At 33.8% G+C, this 21,592-nt stretch overlaps 2 protein-coding genes across 3 annotated transcripts; one reads left to right on the top strand and one right to left on the bottom strand.

Moving 5' to 3' along the window:
- The first annotated feature begins 822 nt into the window (after nt 1–822).
- LOC111699642 (D-xylose-proton symporter) lies at nt 823–10,729 on the top strand. 2 transcript variants are annotated; one of them, XM_023470363.1, is made up of 16 exons: nt 823–1,246; nt 1,737–1,858; nt 3,302–3,358; nt 3,674–3,717; nt 4,015–4,136; nt 5,082–5,117; nt 6,555–6,642; nt 6,716–6,791; nt 7,031–7,073; nt 7,175–7,236; nt 7,474–7,572; nt 8,017–8,087; nt 8,394–8,430; nt 8,789–8,916; nt 10,387–10,478; nt 10,587–10,729. In XM_023470363.1, exons 1-16 carry the CDS (start codon nt 1,194–1,196, stop codon nt 10,648–10,650), a joined length of 1,194 nt encoding a protein of 397 aa, XP_023326131.1. In that variant the 5' UTR covers nt 823–1,193; the 3' UTR covers nt 10,651–10,729. The 2 variants fall into 2 exon arrangements, with proteins under 2 accessions (XP_023326131.1, XP_023326132.1); XM_023470364.1 differs by lacking the exons at nt 7,031–7,073; nt 7,175–7,236.
- Nucleotides 10,730–12,772: 2,043 nt separating this feature from the next.
- On the bottom strand, nt 12,773–21,586 carry LOC111699644 (spindle pole body component 110). Its single transcript, XM_023470365.1, has 6 exons — nt 21,345–21,586; nt 20,528–20,622; nt 18,885–18,985; nt 17,634–17,695; nt 14,841–14,953; nt 12,773–13,724 (listed from the first exon to the last, which is right to left on the bottom strand). The coding sequence occupies exons 1-6, from the start codon at nt 21,426–21,428 to the stop codon at nt 13,631–13,633; spliced, it is 549 nt and encodes a 182-aa protein (XP_023326133.1). The 5' UTR covers nt 21,429–21,586; the 3' UTR covers nt 12,773–13,630.
- Between the last annotated feature and the right edge of the window lie 6 nt (nt 21,587–21,592).

The raw sequence follows: 21,592 nt of genomic DNA, 5'->3' as shown, positions 1-21,592 counted from the left end.
AAGAAAATTCTTCATGTTAAAGGGACTGTAAAAATAATTTCAAGTGACCTCCCATTTATAGAGTGGCATGGCTGATTTACAACAATACCCTTTAAACCTTTGTTTGATCAAGGATTGCATAGATATTCTTATTCATTCAGCAAGAAATTTCCTTGTAATCTTGAGTCTCCCGTGAACTCAATCTACATCTAACAAATGAGGGTATCCACCTTATTGTTGTCTGGTCAAAGGTTTAAAGTGCACCATTGTGAATTGGACATGTGTCTCTATAACTGAAACATACTACATGAAATTATTCTAAAAGTCACTTTAACATTTTGATCATGAGAGTCAATTTATAGAAAATTATAAATAAATAAAAATTCAAATATTCTTTAGAAAATCAAGTTGAAAAGTTTATAAAAGTCAAATAGATTCTAATACAATAGATGGCAACGTAGAATTTGCACACTTTCAGTACAGTTGTATTCTGTCGTCACAAGTGTCAATTCAGTTTTTGTGTCCAACAAAATTATTAACACAAGTGATAATTTTAGAATAAAGTGCTTTTCTTACAGTAAAATAAATGCAATTTTATGTGTTTTTTAGTTTCTGTTTTTACACTTTTTTATTTAATCTTGGAAAACATGTCAACTAATGTGAGACAATTTCGTTTTCCTTGTTAAATTTGACACTTGTGACGTTGTGTATAATTGGTTAATTTCTCTGTTGCCACCTATTGTACTTGATCATCTATTTGATAAAAGTTTCTAAAATGGGGTCCATCGTAGTATACAATTTTAAGAATTTGAGCCGCGGTTTAAATCTGCCAAAACGCTTCAATCCCATATTCTATTTCAATTGTAAATGTTTGCACCATCGAGTTAGTTGTATAAGCCAATCCAATTGGCAGGCAGTTGTTAAAAAGAAGCGATTGAGGAGTGTTAATCCATCGCTTGAGGTGGTAGAGAGGCAGAGAGTCTGCCAGAGTGCTCCTGCTTAATTCAAATCATTAGTATCAAACATTATCTGTATATATCTGTATAAAATGTATTTACATCATAAAAATAGAACAGATATTCAATGTCAATGATTTGTTTTAGTTTTGCTTGTTCACGCCTACAAAACATGATCTTTATTTCATTTCCAACAGCCAGATATGTTGAATACATACTATACAAATATATGTTACATGTGTTAGCTTAAATGTTCTGATGATATTTGTTGGTTCTCTGATAAGTAGTCCTCTCAGTGAATGCATTGGAAGGTAAAATCTATTGTGCTGTTAAATAAAATCTATTGTGCTGGTAAATAAAATCTATTGTGCTGTTAAATAAAATCTATTGTGCTGGTAAATAAAATCTATTGTGCTGGTAAATAAAATCTATTGTGCTGTTAAATAAAATCATTTGTGCTGTTAAATAAAATCTATTGTGGAATTTAAAATTATTAAAAATGACCAAAGCCAATTAAACAGTTAAACAAAGCTTGGAAAATTCTAATTTTTTATAACTGTTGCTAATATTAAAATTAACAGAACTAATATAAAGTATCCAAGTTCAGTTCAGTTCAGTTCAGTTCAGTTCAGTTCAGTTCAGTTCAGTTCACTTAATGGAACTTTCGATCATCAAAATATGCTAATCCTTAACAGAATGTTAACAAGCCCTTCACAATTTGTAAAACCGTGTATTTAGTGGGAGACAACACCTTTTTAAGGGTTTGGTTTTAAGCAAGATAATGAAAAAGATATTATTAAGAAAGAGATGTTTGATCCTGGTGAACCTACTGCAGAGCGGATCTTGTTTTATCATGTTGGTTGGTCTCAATTTCCCTATTCTTCTAACTGGTTGGTTATTGAATGGGTTCTCAGCAGGTTTAGGTATTGAAAATGCACACAGAGCTAGTGATTGTCCATTTTTGCTTTTCTTTTAACCCTATTCCCGCTGGGGGGGGGGGTCAATTTGACCCCCCCCTGTAGTTTTTTTTACATAACTCAAAAAGTATTGGTCTGAGGCTGTTGAAATTTTCTGACTTTTCTTACGTACCCAAAGCCCTCCCTTTAGGCCTAAAACCGGGCTTTAATACTAACTGCCTGAGTCCTCAGGCACACTGCCTGAATGACTGCTTTTGCCTGTAGCAAACTAAATCTTTGTTTTGACCCACTTTCACTTGTCAGATTTTGATAAAATTTAGCTTTTTGGAAAGCCTATGACATAAGAAAACGAATTGCACAAGTTTTGCGAAAAAAAAATTGCAAATTTTTTGCAAACAACCTGTCAAAGGAAATTTGCACATTTTTAATTTTTCTTGATTAAAAATCAGGTTATTTAAAATTTTGCAAAAATTTTTGCATATTTGAAATGGCATGGTCAAGGGCTTTTCAAAAATGCATAATTTGTCATTTTTTGGACAAATTTTTTTTTGCAAACATTTTTACTATAAAACTGGATTTTGCGATAAAAAATTCAATTTTCGCAAATTTGCAAATTTTTTTGCAGATTCTAAAAGTAGAGCACAAGAGCTTTCTAATGATGTATCATTTGTCATATTTGGACATAAAACATGGGATTTAGAGGGGGGGGGGGCAAATTGACCCCCCCCCCCAGCGTATCCTGGTTTTCAAGTACCCCAGCGGGGATAGGGTTAAAGATAAAGGTGTTCCTCATATACTTATGAGCCATCATATTTTCTAAAAAAATAATAATATTCATAATAAATTGCAATTACAATTTATAAAGACTATTGAGACAAGTTAAAAGAATGATCACCAACTCAACACATATGGGTATCTATGGGTTAATTTAGGGACTGTAAGTCCGTGTTTTGAGTGCATCATGTTGACCTACCTGTCTGACTATGAGGGAGTGTTATTTTTCCTAGTACTGTTTACCCCAGATTCCATTACTTCAGAATATTTAAAAAAATTAAAGTGGCCAGAGTATGATACTCATTCTATGTACATTTATATGCAATGTACATTCAAACTCCTAGTAATGTATAACCATACTCTTGTTTGTTTACGTAGTTTTTCCAATTAGCAAGAAATAAACTAATTCAATCACCCTGGCAAATTAACATTAAGAGATTTTCATAATGCGTACCCTGAGATGGAATTTAAAGAATTTGAGCCGCGGTTTAAATCTGCCAAAACCCGGTTTAAATTAAGCGCCGGCTTAAATCTTGAAACATTTGATACAATTTTAAGTGGAATCAACCATATTTAAGCCGCGGATTAAATTTAAACCGCCGTTCAAATTCTTTAAATTCGGCCACTGTATTCAATTTATCATACACTTGAAACATTTAAAAGATCTAACTTTAGGAAGGATGCCCGCGTACACTTTAACAAGCGAAATATCAACTATAAGATTAAGAGGAGGTAGGATAACATTAAAACACTAATATGTGATTAAAAAAATTAAACAGATGTATGTTTCTCACAAAAAACACAATAAGAAATGTTAATACTTTTTGTTCCAAAAAGTAAAATTAAAAAATGTTAAACAAATAATTGTCATGTAAAATGGTCATAATTGGTCCCATTAAAAATTGGGCGTGATCTGGTGAACCTTTAAAATGTTAAAAGTATTCAAATATAAGAAAAGACAAATATAAATGCAGAAAGTCAGTTTCCTTAAACATGCATTGTGTCTTTCTTATAACTACTTTGACTAATACCTGTTTCCTCTTCTAGTTCTTGCTATTTTGAACAGTATCTGTAAAAGCTATGGACAATTGGTAAATTTAAAGGAACAAATTATAGTAAATGAACTAATTACTTGCCTTACATACTAACTTTGTAAACCTTATATCCTTGCAACTTAAGCAGGGGGGATTATTATAATTTGAAGTTGAATAAAACAATGCTGGAAGTAATTTGGTAACTTATCTTTCAGAATCCTGAAACATTTTGGGGCTGAAAATTTATGGTAAAAGTTATTTATACTATCAGAGATTTACACCATCAGAATGATGTAGGAATTGAAAGATTAGAATTATCAATTATAAATCACTTAATTTCGTTCAATGTTTTAGCTTCTGTACGTTGTAAACATATTAGTACCACCAGAATACTTGTTATTAGTTGGAATAACACTTTCTCTCAGTTTTCTACTCTTATCTCCATTTATTGTACGTTCTCCACACTGGCTTCTCAGGTATATTTAATATTTAATTAAAATAAGAGGGGTAGAATACATCATATTACTAGTGGTCTAGGCCTTGATCAAAATTTACTTTAAGGAATAGCCAATGGATTTTTCTTACAATTAACCATCATGATTGATATTATCTCCCTGAGCCGGCGATTTAAAAAATTCAAGAAAATTCGACTCAGGTCTAAGCTGTTGTTGAGCCTTATTCAGGGGCGGACACAGGATTTAAGTGAGGGGGGGGCAAGATTTTTTAGGAACAAAAAAATTGATAATTAGGAACAAAATTAAAGGATTAGGACAGGAATTTAGGAACAATAAAAAGATTGTTCAGGAATTAGGAACAAAATTAAAGGATTAGGACAGGAATTTAGGAACAATAAAAAGATTGTTCAGGAATTAGGAACAAAATTTAAGGATTAGGACATCCGCCACCCCCCTGTGTCCGCCCCTGGCCTTATTTACGGCTCAGGCTTTCGGATTTAAGTTGCTCTAATTTTCAACAGAGTTTAGTTCATAAAACCGGTTTAATGTTGTATTTGGCGGATTTTCATAGTTGGAATTGGCGCATTCCGGGTTTTGATGAAAAGAGGACCCAACATTGAGCCTTATTCTTCACTAAAACCAACCAAGGTCGGTTTTATTTTCATTGGGCTTAACTCCTTAAGTTGAGCCTAAGATCTCGCAGCTGTCAATCACGTGACACAAGCTGTAGTCAGAGTTGGGTCTTAAAGTCGGGTTTAAGGAATTACGGCTCGAGCCGAAGCTTTTAAATCGAGGGCTCTGAAAGAGCAACATAAATAAACTTTTTGGAGTGCATAAAGAAGGTCAGTTTGTATAATTTTTTATCTCCAGAAACATGAACAAGAAGTAATTACACACTAATTGAATTAATTTCCTAGAAAATATCTAAATTAAAAAGTTTAAAAAACATTAACTTTTATTTTTTAGAAATGGCAAAATGATTGAAGCAGAAGAAATGCTGAGGTATCATGTAATATTTAATGGGTTCAATTGATTACAATCCAGATGTAAATCCTAGGTTTTTTGAGATTAATCATTTGCATCCCTTTTTATCCCCTTTTTTAATAGACATCTCTCAGGAGTATAAATGAATAGGATTTAACAGCTTCATAGTTTTATTTGTTAGGTACATCTGTGAATGGTTACTCTTGTTTTTAACAGCTCTCTATTGTATCTGGGAAACCATGGTTTAGCTGCTCCAGTTCAGGGTCTGTCTGAGCATATCCTCAAACCCCACTATCTCATTCAGCTGCTCTGGTTCATGAGATGCTTCTACTACATTCCCAGCTACTTCCTTTACTACCAGAGCTGCTCCCAGAGTCTCATTTCCAGCTGCTTTCTTGGTTGGACTTGCAACCAGTCTGTGAAGAGCTGTCTGTAAAGAGCAGCTCTCCTGCATCAAGATCATCTTGATCCTCAGTTGCTTCTACAAAGGATATGTGAAGTGCTGTCTGTAAAGAGCAGCGCCTCCAATATCAAGTTTAGCTTCTGCTCCTGGAGTCCTAGGTCTGACTGGATATTCTAGCTGCTTCAGATATGTGTAGAGCTGTCTGTGAAGAGTTGTCTGTAAAGAGCAGTGTATCCAATATCAGGTTCAGCACCTGCTCTTGGAGTCATAGATCTGACTGAATCTTCAGGCTGCTCCAGATATGTGAATAGCTTTTTGTATAGACCAGCATCTCCAATATCAGGTTTAGCTTCTGATATCATAAGTGCTGCTGAGTATTCTGAGGATGCATATTCATGTATAATGATAGGGAAGGAGGCTGGTGTCCTCCTTAGTTCTCTGCAAAGCATGATAAAGAAACAACAGTCCAATAGCTGTCTAAAAGTGCAGGTCTCCAGGCCTTGGTTGGATTAACAGAGCTTAACTCTAATGTCTATCCTATACAAGGTTCCCTGGTGAACTAACCAATCTCCAGGTTCTCCATACTGCCCTGACTCAGAGAGAAAGGCGAGGAGTTTAGTAGAAGTAACCATACCTTAAATTCTACAATCACAGTACTTTCTTAAGACTTTAAAAATAGAATAGAAAATATTCAAGTTATGATTTGACAAAAGCTACCAAATGATAATGCACTTCTGTTTCATGAGTCACCATTAATTCCTGCATATAAAAGATTCGACAATTGTAAAGGTTTCTGAATAATTTGAGATTGTTTTTAAGATATTAAGCTTTGAGAATGATCTTGCATACATGAACAATTGTTTCATTTCTTCATTAAAAAAAATCATATGTTATCTAAAGAAATGCCATATTCCTGTAATGTCCTACACAAAATTTAGGCTTGACCAATTCAGCAAGTTTATCATTTATTTACAAAGGAAAACAATAAACAGATAATTAAATTCATACAGATAAGCAAAACAGTGTTGCAAAATTGAAACCCTTTGATTCAGACTAGTCAGAGGTCCTAACTATAGCGGTGTGGAAGAAGAGCTAATAAATATTCTTTCAGTCATCACCAAACAAAATAATGCCTGCAAGGTTGAATCTCTAAATTAATCTAAAGAAATTTTGACAACATTTTTATTTGTGAACAATTAAATCTTTTTTTAAGTCTTGCATTGGTCGCTGGACTTCTTCTGATTTCTTGCTTCCTTTTGGAATAATTGTTGCTTTGTTTGGATCAATTGGTAAGTACTGGGAATTTACCTCAATGTACACATAAGGTTTTATCTTTTTTCTGAATTAAAGCTTAGTAAATTTGTTTTTTTTAACAGTACACTTAGAAGTAGAATACTGAGCTTGGTTGGTTATATTCAAAGTTCTTAAGTTTTGAAAAAATAAATAGCACTGTGGTTGAACCACAGAGCCTAGAACCAATGTAAATTAACTTATTGCATTATTCCATCAAAACCTTTTAAGTATTAAGGGCTTGTTGGTCGAGATGTGCCTGTCAACTTTTATGGACCAAGGAAAATTGGCTTTTGAAAAACTATAATTTACATAACCTTTAGTTTTCTTTTTCAATTTAAACTACAGCAAGGTTTTTAAAAGTTGATAATTTTTGCTTCAGTATGTTTGCTGAATTTGGATTTTTAATTCCCTTTGAGACTATAATGATTCTCATTCCTTGCGGTAAGTCACTCAAACTAACTCTTAATGTTGGGGGTTGTATCCATGACAGCTTGAAATTTATTATGAATTGATATGTTTAGAATTTGCCACTAAAGCAAAAATACAGTATACTATGAATGTTGTTAAGTCTTGCTTTGTTACTAACGTTTTCGTACAATTTAGATTTTAATTGCTGGAAAAGTTGTAAAATACTTTGCCCAGCCCAGCAAGAATTTGGTTCTGTAATTCTTTTTTTAGGATCAGCATTTGGATATACAGCTAGCTTGTTTATTGCTAGACAGCTGAAGAAGAAGAGTCAGTTCCTTCTTGGAGCTAGTATCATGATAGTATCTTCAGGTTAATACTTATGGGAGCTTATATCATGATAGTTTTTTCAGGTTAATACTTATGGGAGCTTATATCATGATAGTTTCTTCAGGTTAATACTTATGGGAGCTTATATCATGATAGTATCTTCAGGTTAATAATTATGGGAGCTTATCTCATGATAGTTTCTTCAGGTTAATAATTATGGGAGCTTGTATCATGATAGCTTCTTCAGGTTAATAATTATGGGAGCTTTTATCATGATAGTTTCCACAGGTTAATACTAATGGGAGCTTATCTCATAATAGATTCTTCAGGTTAATAAATGATAAAACTTGTAAACTTGTATCATGACAGTTTCTTCTAGTTGATAGTTAAGAAGTAGATATTTTAAAGTTCATAATTTTAAATTAATGTTTAGACAATCTTTAAGAAAACTTTAAATTGTTACTTGAGCCAATCTTTTTATTTCAGGCTTAATATCAATCTCCTATTTGATAAAGAAAACTTCGTGTGATGAGAGTTATTATGTGCTTCTGTCAAAGGTTGGTATTTTGCTTAAAATTGTGAACACCTATATCCACTAGTTAATGCTTATATTTTTATTTTTATTTTGAACCCCTAAGCTTTATAAATATCTCTATGTATCATTTTATATTTATTTGAGCATTTTGGAGTTTAAAAGCAATGAGGAGAAATAATCTCCCCCCCCCCCCTCCTCAAATGCAGTAGGATTAATAACACCATATAGATATATAAGATGAAAAAGTTGTATTTATAAAATCTATAAAAAGATTTAAACATATGCTTGTTTGTAGTTTTTCAATATTTTGAAACATTTTATTTTTCAGATTTTTTTTATGATCGGAGTATTTGGAATAACCTTAGGTATTTTTTCTGTTTACAACACTGGGGTTTTAACACTCTTTGCGCCAATCTTCTGTTTCAACTCTTACTTGTGGCTCTATCTGTGAGCATCTTCTCTTTGAGAAATAAACCTTCCCTGGGGTCACATTGGGTGCCTCAAAAATTTTGAGAATGATTGTTTTAGCTGCTAAATGTTTATTGGATACAAACAAACAGACAAACCTCTAAACAAGCATAGTTTATAGATATATAGATGTTGATTCATTCAGTTTTCATGGTAAATCTCAAAAAGAAGACATATTAAATGTTTTTTTTCTTTTAAGTGAACTAAATCGTTTACTTAAAATAAGGATTGATACCGATCTCTTCAATGATACAGGATTTGGTGCTGGGTATGGCAGTGTTGTCTATACCCTACCAGGAGAGCTTCTGGCTCCTGAGGATAAGAGTATTGGAGGAGCTGCTGGGGAAGGATCTCGCATGATTGTTACAGCCATAGCTTTAAAGGTACTATTTTTCTGCTGGAAAAAGTATTGAATTTCTTTATTATTTTTTCATCAAGCATGAAATTATTTTTATATCAAGCATAATAAGTGGGTGTAGAACATCAAGCTCTTCAATCATGCTGGGTTCAAAGTATACCCAGCATGATTGAACCTAACCTAACCTAACCTTGCTTTTATCACCCAGATTTTCTTGACTCATATAAACTCATTGAATGTGTAGTATTATTTTAAAGTAGTCTAAAGTCTATGTATGTTTAACATTGGTAAACTTAAAGAAGGGAGTTTATATTGTTTCTTTGCATAAATGTTTGCATGACTTGATAGTGCACACACACTTAATAACATCAGCAGTACCATGATGCAAAGATGTACGCTATAACAAATGTTAGGGTGCTATGGAAACGCCTCAACACAGAATCAGATCCAAAAGTGAGTTTGGGTCCGTTTCCTTCTTTTTTCAAGAATTATCGGAAATCCCTCTAAAACTAAAAAGTGTTGAGGGATTTCCGAATATTTTGGGCCGGTTTCTGCTATATTTACATTTGATTTGTTTCCCGTTTTTTTATTCCGTTTCCTCTTTTTTTGGGTCTGTTTCTGATTTTCAGTAAAAGTTTTAAATTCTCAGTTTATTGATCGGTTTTCTCTTTTTTGGGTCGGTTTCCTCTTTTTTTGAGTCCATTTCCTCTTTTTTTGGGTCCATTTCCGATTTTCAGTAAAAGTTTTAAATTCTCAGTTTATTGATCGGTTTCCTCTTTTTTGGGTCAGTTTCCTCTTTTTTTGAGTCTGTTTCCAGTTTTCAAAAAAAGTTTTAAATTGTTAAAAAACTGAGATTTAAAACTTTTTTTGAAAACCGGAAACGGACCCAAAAAATGAGGAACGGACCCAAAAAATGGGGAAATGGACACAAAAAAAGAGGAAACCAATCAACAAACTGAGAATTTAAAACTTTTTTTGAAAACCGGAAACAGACCCCAAAAATGAGGAAAACGTTCAACAAACTGAGAATTTATAACTTTTTTGAAAACTGGAAACAGACCCTAAAAAAGAGGAAACCGATCAACAAACTGAGAATTTACAATTTTTTTCTGAAAATCAGAAACGGACCCAAAATAAAAGAGGAAACTGACCCAAAAAAGAGGAAACCAATCAACAAAATGTGATTTTACAACTTTTTCTGAAAACCAGAAACGGACCCAAAAAATGAGGATACAGATCGAAAATATTGTGAAATCCCTCAAAAATATAAGACCGGTGTAAACCGGAATCTGACCTAAAAATCGTGGAAATGGATAAAAAAAACTGGAAATTCCTCTAAAATTGAGATTTAAGGGATTTCTGATAATTTTTGAAAAAACAGGAAATGCCTCAAAAAAATCATTTTGGGGAGGTTTCCGTTTTTTTGGGTCCGTTTCCGTGTTGAGGCGTTTCCATAGCACCAATGTTAGACAAGCAGTCAGTTCCTTTGTTTCAGGTCTATCCCCATATTCTTGCTGTTTTGGGGTTCCCTCTTTTATTCTTTACTCATGTCTTTGCCACAATCCTCAGTGCAATATTTGTTTCTAAGTAAGTTTTAAAATAATTTTATAAATGTCATTTAAAAGTGGTGAGTTTAAAAATCATGAAAGTTTCACCTTTAAGAAAAACTGAAAATGATTAACAACCTTATTTAAGATTTCTTCCTGATACAGATAACAAGAGTTTGTCAGAGATTCAAGCACTTTTAAAGAAATCTTAAAGTTGATCAGTTTATTAATCTAACATTGTAAATTTTGCAGTATTTTTCTATGTAGCATTAATAAATTTAGAGTATTTCATCCAAGATGTTTGCAGATTAGGAGTTCATTGTCATTTCAATGTATCACAAAATTTAATGAACACAAAATTTGAAAAATTAAAAGATTTAAATAATTATACAAGTTCATCATTTTGATTATTTTATCATATCTTAAATTGAAAATCTATTCATACAATAATTGGAACTGTACTGTGTAAAAATATTTATCTTAGTGTGTACTAAAGAATTAAATCTTTGACCCAAAATTTTTGTTGTAGACCTTAGATATCTCAAACTAGGAATTCTATTAGATGAAATAATATAAATTTGAAATATCAAAGGTTTATGCAACGTTATACTTATTTGTCAGTCAATAACTTGAGCTATACAATTTCAACAATGACTGTATACTTACGAGGGATGTTTAGTAAGTTTTACAAAAAAAAAATATTTTAAAGATACTTCAAAGATGTCTCAGCTCTTTAATTTTTTTTTTAAAAGTTCACTACATTTTTACCCGTTCATTTTTCAGACCAGCTAATGTCGATCAGATAATATGTTGGACGCAATAAGCTTTCTCTCGGAGCCCGTTAACGATGCTTGTTACAGCCTAAATATCTTATCAACAGATTTAAATTTATCCATTTAAGCGTGTTCCAGAGGTTGTGTAACCTTAAAAAGTCAAAGGAGGGTAAGCCTTTATTGTAGAAAGGGTCCTTGAAGGTTTTTATAGTGTATTCTACATTTTCCTAGGAATTTACAGACTAGTTTTCAGCACCATAGCATGTCAAACTCATCAAAAATCATCGACAAAGAAGTATTGCGAATTTGGTTTGAGAAACAAGTTCAATTGTGTCGATTGTTTGTGGGGTTTTTGAGGATTTTTTCTGCTCAGACATTTCCTCTTACTGCCAACACTCTCCCTTACACTTTTCTCTTTTAGTCCTTGTAGACTAGTGCCTTGTTCATAATATTATCCTCTTATGCATTTTGGTTCATGTCAAGGGTATCTGCTTTATATTAAGAATGTTTTAGACACGATTTTTTTGTGTATCGAGAATCCCAAGTGTCTCCTTTCCCTGGTTTGAATTAAATACAGGGTGTCCCAAAAAACATGGGAATTCAGTGACGAATTCGATATCGTCTTTATGAATAATTCTTTGATTTAGTATAGTGATACCTACTGAGAAAGCTGTAATCTGTAAGAGTTTCGTCTGCTACGTTTACATTTTGTTTGTTTATGTTTTGACTGCAACCGGTTGTACTTAGTAAAACAAAAAAAATTACAGTATACAAACAGAGTAAACTTGTCCATATTCACTCTTCATCTTGCGGAGACATTATAGACACATCTTTTCAGTCTTTTACCCTTTTCATTAAATAAACTCTAGCAGACATAATAATATTATGGCTTTTGAAATTAGGTATTACAATGCTAATTCATAACAAAGACGATATCGAATTCGTCACTGAATTCCCATGTTTTTTGGGACACCCTGTACAATCCCGTGCTGTGACAACGGAGCTAAAAAAAACTCCACGAAAAGGCGGATTACAAAGAAATAAAATGTTTGATGAATAAAGTCTGTTAAAGGAAAATTTTTTAAAAAAACTTATTGAACATACCTTGTTTATCAAGAGATGTAAAAACTAAATATTTAAGAACACAATATGTAAATTAGTCACAAAATACAATATCTAAGATTACAATGACAATGTAAACAGAGATGAGATTTTAAAAGCTTAAACCCGAGGAAAACCCTTACTCGGGCTTAGATAGAACCCAAGTCAGGATTGGTTCTGATTCGACCAATGAGAGACTGTTTTGCAAGCTTTCTCTATGTAGCAGACAGAATGCCGTCAGATCAGCTGTAACAAGGAGATGTAAATTTCGAAAATTCAGTCTTTATGGAGATACATTATTTTCATAGTATGTTTATTTTATATATTTAATAAAATTTGACACCACAAATAATTCCCAAGATTTTAAATGTATACAGATAAAAAAGATTTTACGAAATTCACAATCATCAGCTGCTGAAGACTCGAGCCTTAAAGAGAGAAAAACCCAAGATGGTTGGTTCTTACAAAACTCAAGGCCATCCAAAACCCGGGTCTCGGCTTGAGCTTTACTTGGGTCTAAGCAGACGAAAAGACTGGGTTTTACTAGGGTTTAAGCTTTTAAAATCTCATCTCAGTTTACAGAAAACATTGCAGATTTTGTCTTCTTTCTCATTATAAAATATCGCTACAAATTTTGGAATTTTAATGACGATTTATTTTTTAAATGTAACCCACAAAATTTCCGAAAAAGATTATTACAAATTACAAAGTTTCTAGTAAAATTTCATAACTAAAAAAATGTGAAAGATGACAATAAAATTCCACAGTTTTCTGTACATTTGTGCAACGGAACGGTTTTGCCGACAACTCTTAGTTTCAAACAGAGGCGGCTTAAAAGGAGGGGGGGAGTTAGGACATCCCCCCTGGAAAACTGGGGGACATCCCCCCCTGGAAAAATTAAGAGCACAAGAAGGGAGAGCAGGGGCACCTTCTATCCCTTTAATTTTGATTTTCAAGAGGAGTTTTAAAACAAATTTCCCTGAGGCGCGGCGCGCGGCGCCAGTTATTCCCACAAAATTTTCCATTATTCACACATTTTCCATCTGCTATCCACACAAGCTGGTCATGATTTTGACAAAAAATTGACCAAATTCCTTGTAACAAAAATCCAGTGGAGGAATATTTTCAATAGCCCCCCCCCCCTTGTTTCACATTGACAGCTAGGTTTGCTGTTTACTATGCTTCTAGTACACTTCATTATAAAGGGTTAAATAGAAACTAATTAAATGTTTTGTACATTTATGACACATGTCTGCAAATGTATAATAATAATAGAGATATATGAATATGTATAAATATGTATATTTTGGCAGTTTTTTCATGAATCCTCTCTTTCCTGTTTTAATCTTCTCCTCTCCTCGATCAACTTCTCAACCATCCTCTCCTGAACCTCAAGCTCCTTCCTCGTATTTCTGAACAATGATCAATTTCATGTTGAGCGTTCTATCTCAGGATTAAACAAGGTTGAGATGGGTTTATTATTGACTATTTGAAGTTAAAACAATGAATCAATAACTCCTTATTTACAAAATGAGAGTAAAATTAAATCTCATTCTCAATAGTAGAACCTTGAAAAGAATGTTCATGCTGGATATAAAGTTAAAGGGAGTGTTCGCGAAAAATGAAAGGGGGTATAGGCTTAATGCGATAAAAAAGCGCTTTTGATCGCTACTAATCTTACTTCTATCTGTTGCTTCTATGAGGAGAAAATTGTTAGAAACGACTCACACGGAAGAACGCAGCGCCCATACAAATTCGGAAAGATGCAACATTCAACTCGGATCGTAAACAAATCAATTTAATTCCAAACAAATCATTCAGATATTACAAACAATAGTAATCGGTTATTTTTCGACGCATTCATATATAGTTAATATTTCATAATATTTTTGATTTTGTTTTTTAGATTAATTTTCGCTGGCGCTGGATTTTCGAACATTCCTGGAAAATATGAAAATGTCGTCTTCATTATCAAAAATCCTCGAAACAGGAAAAAATGTAACTCTCAAATCATGAAAAATACAAAATATTATGAAATATCAACTATTTACGAATGCGTCGAAAAATAATCGATGACTATTGTTTGTAATATCTGGATAATTTGTTGGGAATTAAATAGATTTCTTTACGATCCGAGTTGAATGTTGCATCTTTCTGAATTTGTATGAACTCTTCGTTCTTCGGTGTGAGTCGTTTTTAACAATTTTCTCCTTATAGACGCAACAGATAGAAGTAAGATTAGTAGCGATCAAAAGCGCTTTTTTATCGCATTAAGCCTATACCCCCTTTCATTTTTCGCGAACACTCCCTTTAAAGAAACTAATTCCAGCTAATTTCTTGGAAATCTTTTCTAACTGCGAGAAAGAATGGAGCGTGAAGAGATTGTAAAGGATTCCCAACTAGAAATATATCCGTTCTACAAACTTAATGTGTGTATCCGTTCTACAAACTTTATGTGTGAATCCGTCCTACTTACCGAATAGATGTATCCGTCCTCCTAACCAAATAGATGTATCCCTTCTACTAACCGTATAGATGTATCTGTCCTAGACTTGTAATCCTGGAACTTGATGTCTTTTTTGTCAAGTTCTTTCTCCAGCTCTTCAATTCTTCTTCCCATGCTAAGTCTCATTTCTCGAACCTATTCGGAAGAAATTTTAAAAACTTCGGGTGACAGCCATTAAAGTCAAAATCAAAAAAGCATTTGGTAAAAAGTCCTAATTTTTATCACCAAGATAGTTTTGAGAAAATGTAGTCATAAACTTCTGCATTTCAGATTTTAAACTTTCGTGTCCTAGAAGTCAAAAATGTGTTCAATGATCTTTTCCCTTTTTTTCTTTGCTCCTTATATCATTATTTTTTTTCGCTTCTTGCCCCCCCCCCCCATCTCGCAGCCCTAATCATCCACTGCGATTTAATGGTCTCACGCTCTCAAACAAAAATCGTTGAGAATTTTGCCATTTACTTCTAAAAAACCAAATCTAACAAGAAGTGCTTTATAGTGCTAAAATGTACATGTAAAGGGCTACAAAAAAGCATAAGTGAGTTAGAGCGGTAAAATCTAAGCTTAGGGCGTTGCGACACTTCAAAGTCAGCCCAGTCTTAAAAATTGATGAGACTTTTTATAAGGAGGCTGAATCTATGTGCATCTTCCCTCCTCTCTCTTTTCTTAGATGTTCTCTTTCCGTTTTTCTGTTCTATGTTTTAAATTCTGTTTTCCACATTTTCTTTTTGTATTTCTTCTATGGTTTATTGTTCTTCTTCCAACTTTCCTCTTCTTCTCTTTTAGTTCTTTCCACTTCTCTATAGCTTCTCTTTTTCTTTCCATTTACCTCTTCTTCTTCTCCGCAACTCCTCCAAATATTGTCTTCTCTTTTTTTCTCTCTTACCTCTTTCCACTTCTCTGTATCTTCTGTTTCTCTTTCCTTTTACCTCTTCGTCTTCTCCGCAACTCCTCCAAATACTGTCTTCTCTTTTTTCTCCTCTAACTTGTCTTCTCTTTTTTCTCATCAAGCTTGTCTTCTCTTTTTTTCTCCTCTAGCTTGTCTTCTCTTTTTTTCTCCTCTAACTTGTCTTCTCTTTTTTCTCCTCTAACTTGTCTTCTCTTTTTTCTACTCTAGCTTGTCTTCTCTTTTTTTCTACTCTAACTTGTCTTCTCTTTTTTCTACTCTAGCTTGTCTTCTCTTTTTTTCTCCTCTTGCTTGTCTTCTCTTTTTTCTCCTCTAGCTTGTCTTCTCTTTTTTTCTCCTCTACCTTGTCTTCTCTTTTTTCTCCTCTAGTTTGTCTTCTCTTTTTTTCTCCTCTAGTTTGTCTTCTCTCAATCCTCTTCTTTTAACCTTTCTCTCTCTTCTTTCTCCTTTAAGAGATGTTTATATTCTCTTCTCTTCTATCTTTTCCCTCTTTCCCTTTTATCCTTTTTCTCTTTCAAATTTTACCATCTATCCTGTTTTCCTTGTAATGCTTGGTATAAGTTAGATTATGATGAAAGTTAATCAAAATTTTACTCCGCCCCATATACTTTTAATACGTGAGGGGTGCTGTGCAGACGGGAAAATAAAATTTTGGGGGAATAAAGACCTCTTGACCCCCCCCNTAGTTCCTTTTAAGAAGAATATACCAGGAAATATTTAGTTCCATTTAAGAAAAATATATCAGGAAATATATAGTTCCTTTTAAGAAGAATATACCAGGAAATACATAGTTCCATTTAAGAAGAATATACCAGGAAACACATAGTTCCATTTAAGACGAATATACCAGGAAATATATAATTCCATTTAAGAAGAATATACCAGGAAATATATAATTCCATTTAAGATGAATATACCAGGAAATATTTGGTAGTATTCAAGGAGAATATACCAGGAAATCACATATCTTTATAAACACAAAAGCGTACTGCAGTATCTGGGAGAAATAAAAGCAAAACTCGGCCTGAGCATGATTGCATGCATACCTTAGAAACTGCCTTAGAATTTTTATGTAAACCTGTTCTTGGTTTATTTATTGGTTTTTATTTATACTTTATAGTTTTAGATAGCGGCTTTTTTAGTTCAGTCCGACCCCAGCCGAATTTAATGAATTTTTGGGAATGATGAACTTCCCATCACCAGTTCAAATTTGAATCATCGATTAAACGCCTTTCTAAATCTTTAGCTATGAATCGATGGTTCAAATTTGAACCGGCAGTAGGTAATATAGCGACGTATCTCAAATTCATTAAATTCGTCCCCGTGTTTTATAACCTACTTAACTTTAGCACCCGAACCCCATTTTAGATATCTTGTGTGTCAAGTCAGGAGAATTAAAGTTGTCGGTGTTATTGATAAAAATATTGCCTGTGAATTCAATTTAAAGTTTGGTTACTGTTTTCAGACATTAAAAGGAAAAAACTCTAAATTGAATTCCATTAAATTATATTTATTATTCATTCATTATAAATCATTTTCTATGTAGCTAATACTGAATTTTTCCATAAAAAATTGAAAAGCAAAATTAAATAAATATGGAATTTGCAAAGAAAGAGAGAAAGATACGATTAAAATTTTTTTCTTCTTTGTTTTAAAATGTAAACAAAAAGTACATGTTCACAATTTAAAGAGAAGATGGGCGCGAAGCGCCCTAAAAGCCTAGCATTTTATACTTGTCTAAGAAAATAAATGGGGTGCCCCCCTCCCTCCCTCCTCTTGGGTTCTCTTTGTTATAAACTAAAACAAACCCCAAAATCCCATCACCATGTACTGTATTTGTATTTTATTTATCAACATTGAATGAACCCAATCAAAACTGTTGTTCCATGTTTACAATTTAAAAATAAACACCTTAATTTGAAGTTTGTTGAGAAGAATTGAATCTTCACCTCTCTCCCGCTCTGCTATCCGTCCTAAAATATTGGAGATGTTCCTACAGGGTGATCTAATAAACATGGGAATCATGTGACATTTTGGAGATCCTCTGTGTAAATGATTTTTGATTCGGTACAGTGTGATGCCTCACTTAGATCCAGACAACTACAGATATAATACTAGATGTCGTCTTTTCAAGATTTAGGGGTTTTTCGTTCACAATAACCCTGAGGCAGAAACCCAAAGGAGTTATACGCATGCTCTCTATCTGTCGTCATTCAACGCTGCCTGCGCGTAACTCCTTTGAGCTTCTACCTCAGGGTTATTGTGAACGAGAAACCCTTAAATCTTGAAAATATGACATCTAGTGTTGTGTCTGTATTGTTATTGATCAATGCAGACAAAGTTGGTCATCAAATTTTTAGACAACCTCGAGTTTAAAGTGTCGCAATGTCTTGGCCTTTAGTTTTACCTTGCACCATCTTACTTTTACTTTTGTAGCCCTAGACATATACAAAATTGCAACGCGCCTGTTTCTAGGTTTAGTTTAAATGGAGTAATTGGCAAAATACTGCTCAATCTTACGTGCACATCTTGAAGTGGCTTACTTTGTAAATATAGCTGCTATCCGTAGAATTCTTCGTCTGCTGTAGAGTTAATTTCTTTTATACTGATTACTGATTACTTTTGCAGAATTACAAACTTAAAGCCTTGCACTGTTAACATAAAATATGCTCGATATACAAGCCGATTATGGTTTATTATGAATTTTGAAATTCGACATTACAATGTTAATTCTTATCAAAGACGATATATAGGTCGTCATAAAACTTTCATGTTTAGTGGGACACTGTACAAACTGGCAAAATGACAAACAATAAAATTAGTTTTGAACAAACATTTCTAAAATAAAACTGAGATTTAGTATTTTCTAAGATGTTCAAACGAAAACTAAAGACACTATATAGAAATGCTTCGAGCTGTTAAATTTATAACATATTTGTTTTAAATATATCTTTTAAATTCAAAATTCAAGAGCCTTTTCAAACACATCGTAAAATTCCTTTTCAGACCACATCGTAAAATTCATTTTCAGAACACATCGTAAAATTCATTTTCAGAACACATCGTAAAATTCATTTTCTTTGTAAAACAGCCATCTTTTACAAAGAACAATTTGTCCAAATTTAGTAAACATAAAACCTATTAGAAGCTTTCAATTCTAACCTGCCATCTTTCGCTGTTTTGCCAGTTTAGACTGAACATCAGCTTCTTGTTTAGCAGCTTCTAGTTCAGCTTGAGCTGCTTCTAGAGATTCAGCAGTCCTCCTAGATTAAACCCAGCTTTAAATCCTGTTATTTATGATTATTATAAGTTCCCTGATACAACCCAATCTTAATCTGAGAAAATTAAAAAGTAGAATTCTACTTTAATTGTGCCCGGAGTTTATTCCACTACTCCTACCTGGAGTTCCTCGACTAATATTTACTACTACCTGGAGTACCTGGTTCACTATATACTCCTACCTGGAATACCTGAACCATCATAAACTACTTTCTGGAGTACCTGGACCACTATATACTCCTACCTGGAGTACCTGGTCTCCTACATTCTCCTACCTGGAGTACCTGGACAACTAAATATTTCTACCTGGAGTACCTGGACCACTATATACTCCTAGCTGGAGTACCTAGACCACTACATACTCCTATCCGGAGTACCTGGACCACTTTATACTCCTACCTGGAGTACCTGAACCACTATATACTTCTACCTTGAGTACCTGGTTCACAATATACTCCTACCTGGAGTACCTGAACCACTATATACTCCTACCTGGAGTACCTGGACCATTATTTTATTGAAATATTTTGGTATCATTTTTGAAATTAGGTGGAAAAAATAATCATAACAGTCAAGAGCTATTTTCCACCTAATTGCTTTATGCTTGTACTGTTAATATAAACTTTATCTATCTCTATCTCTAAATACTCCTACCTGGAGTACCTGGATCACTATATACTTCCACTTGGAGTACCTGGACTACTATATTATCCTACCTGGAGTACTTGAACCTGCTGTACCTGGCTTGAACCTGGAGTACTTGTACCTGCTGTACCTGGCTTGAACCTGGAGTACTTGAACCATGCTGTACCTGGCTTGAACCTGGAGTACCTGAACCTGCTGTACCTAGCTTGAACCTGGAGTATCTGAAGCTGCTCTACGTAGCTTTAACCAGGAGTACCTGAACCTTCTGTACCTGGCTTAAACCTGGAGTACTTGAACCTGGAGTACTTGCACCTGCTGTACCTGGCTTGAACCTGGAGTACCTGAACCTGCTGTACCTGGCTTGAACCTGGAGTACCTGAAGCTGCTCTACGTAGCTTGAACCTGGAGTACCTGAACCTGCTGTACCTAGCTTGAACCTGGAGTACCTGAACCTGCTGTACCTGGCTTGAACCTGGAGTACCTGAACCTGCTGTACCTGGCTTGAACCAGGAGTGCTTGAACCTGCTGTACCTGGCTTGGTTCTGGAGTACCTGAATCTTCTGTACCTAGCTTGAACCTGGAGTAACTGAACCTGCTGTACCTGGTTTCAACCTGGAGTACCTGAACCTGCTGTACCTGGCTTAAACATGGAGTACTTGGACCTGCTGTACCTGGCTTGAACATGGAGTATCTGAACCTGCTGTACCTAGCTTGAACCTGGAGTACTTGAATCTGCTGTACCTGGATTGAACCTGGAGTACCTGAACCTGCTGTACCTGGCTTGAACCTGGAGTACTTGATTCCGCTGTACCTGGCTTGAACCTAGAGTACTTGAACCTGCTGTACCTAGCTTGAACCTGGAGTACTTGAACCTGCTGTACCTGGCTTGAACTTGGAGTTCTGCTTTATCCCTGGTTAGTTGAAGAAGTTTCTCCTGAAGAGAACCAGAAACTTCTTCGTATTTTTTCACTAGTTTCTAAACAATAATTAAGTTTATGAACCTAAGCCGAAACTTTTAACAAACTTTACATAGAATGAATAAGTAAATGCAATTTAAACAAATTAGATTCATTCAATTTGAATCAAAGCTTAGACGCGTAGAGAAAAAACAAAACAAAAAACTAAACACTGTTATTTTTCAAACTCAGACTCTTTGATCTAGCATAATCTAATGTTTGAAATAATATCAAAGTTACAAGTGACAACATCAGATTGCAAAGATATATGATTTAACAAATTAGAATTTGTGACGACTAATTTATGTCAATTTTACCAATGTTTTATGAATTCCTATTTTACTTTATGTTTTTATCTTTTTTTAAACGAAAATGATGTTAACGAAAATTTATGAAGTCTCAGTGTTTTGCTTAATTTTAGCTGAACCCAGTTTTTGTCCTTTTTTCCTTGTAAAATTATTTTGTTGTAAATTACAATATAAATTAGTTATAATCAATAGTTAGTTCAATATCAATCATCTTCTCTTTGTACAAAATAAAGCAATAACATTTTCAGAAGTTTACAAAAATCAAAAACTTTTAGACACAAATTTTTGTAATTTTGAGCATTCATTAACCTTCCCCGGGATCATGCAATGTCCCTAAAAAAATGTTCGCCCAATCGGTTAGAACCGTTTTGACGCTTTTTGGATACAAACGGACAAACAGACACACAGACAAAGCTTTCTTTCTTAATTATTTCCTTTGATATTTTCACGTCTGTTTCTGCTTTGATCAAAGCGTTGTTTTTGTGTGCCAATTCCATTTTTGCATTTTCTGCCTTCATATTGAGCTCTCTAATTAATGCAAATATTCTTGTAAATATGCAAATAAAGTTGGAGTTTTTTTATGCAGGCCAATACAGTCGAGAAATTATATTTTGCAATATTTTAATTAAATTGTATGAATTCAAATTTTGGAAAAATAACCAGCCTTTGCTAGGAGGAGGAG

The sequence above is a fragment of the Eurytemora carolleeae genome, unplaced genomic scaffold (genome assembly GCF_000591075.1).
Source record: "Eurytemora carolleeae unplaced genomic scaffold, Eaff_2.0 scaffold339, whole genome shotgun sequence".
Lineage (NCBI taxonomy): Eukaryota > Metazoa > Arthropoda > Copepoda > Calanoida > Temoridae > Eurytemora > Eurytemora carolleeae.
The sequence above is the reverse complement of the archived record's forward strand: the minus strand, read 5'-3'. Positions and strand labels throughout refer to the sequence as shown.

Coding starts and splice junctions, on each gene's coding strand:
- LOC111699642 (XM_023470363.1), top strand. CDS start 1,194: ATGATATTTGTTGGTTCTCTGATAAGTAGTCCTCTCAGTGAATGCATT. Junction 4,137..5,081: donor TCTCCACACTGGCTTCTCAG/GTATATTTAATA, acceptor TTTATTTTTTAG/AAATGGCAAAATGATTGAAG. Junction 6,792..7,030: donor TGCTTTGTTTGGATCAATTG/GTAAGTACTGGG, acceptor TTAAGTATTAAG/GGCTTGTTGGTCGAGATGTG.
- LOC111699644 (XM_023470365.1), bottom strand. CDS start 21,428: ATGAAGGCAGAAAATGCAAAAATGGAATTGGCACACAAAAACAACGCT. Junction 18,986..20,527: donor GAACTCCAAGTTCAAGCCAG/GTACAGCAGGTT, acceptor GGTTTAATCTAG/GAGGACTGCTGAATCTCTAG. Junction 13,725..14,840: donor AGGACAGATACATCTATACG/GTTAGTAGAAGG, acceptor ATCATTGTTCAG/AAATACGAGGAAGGAGCTTG.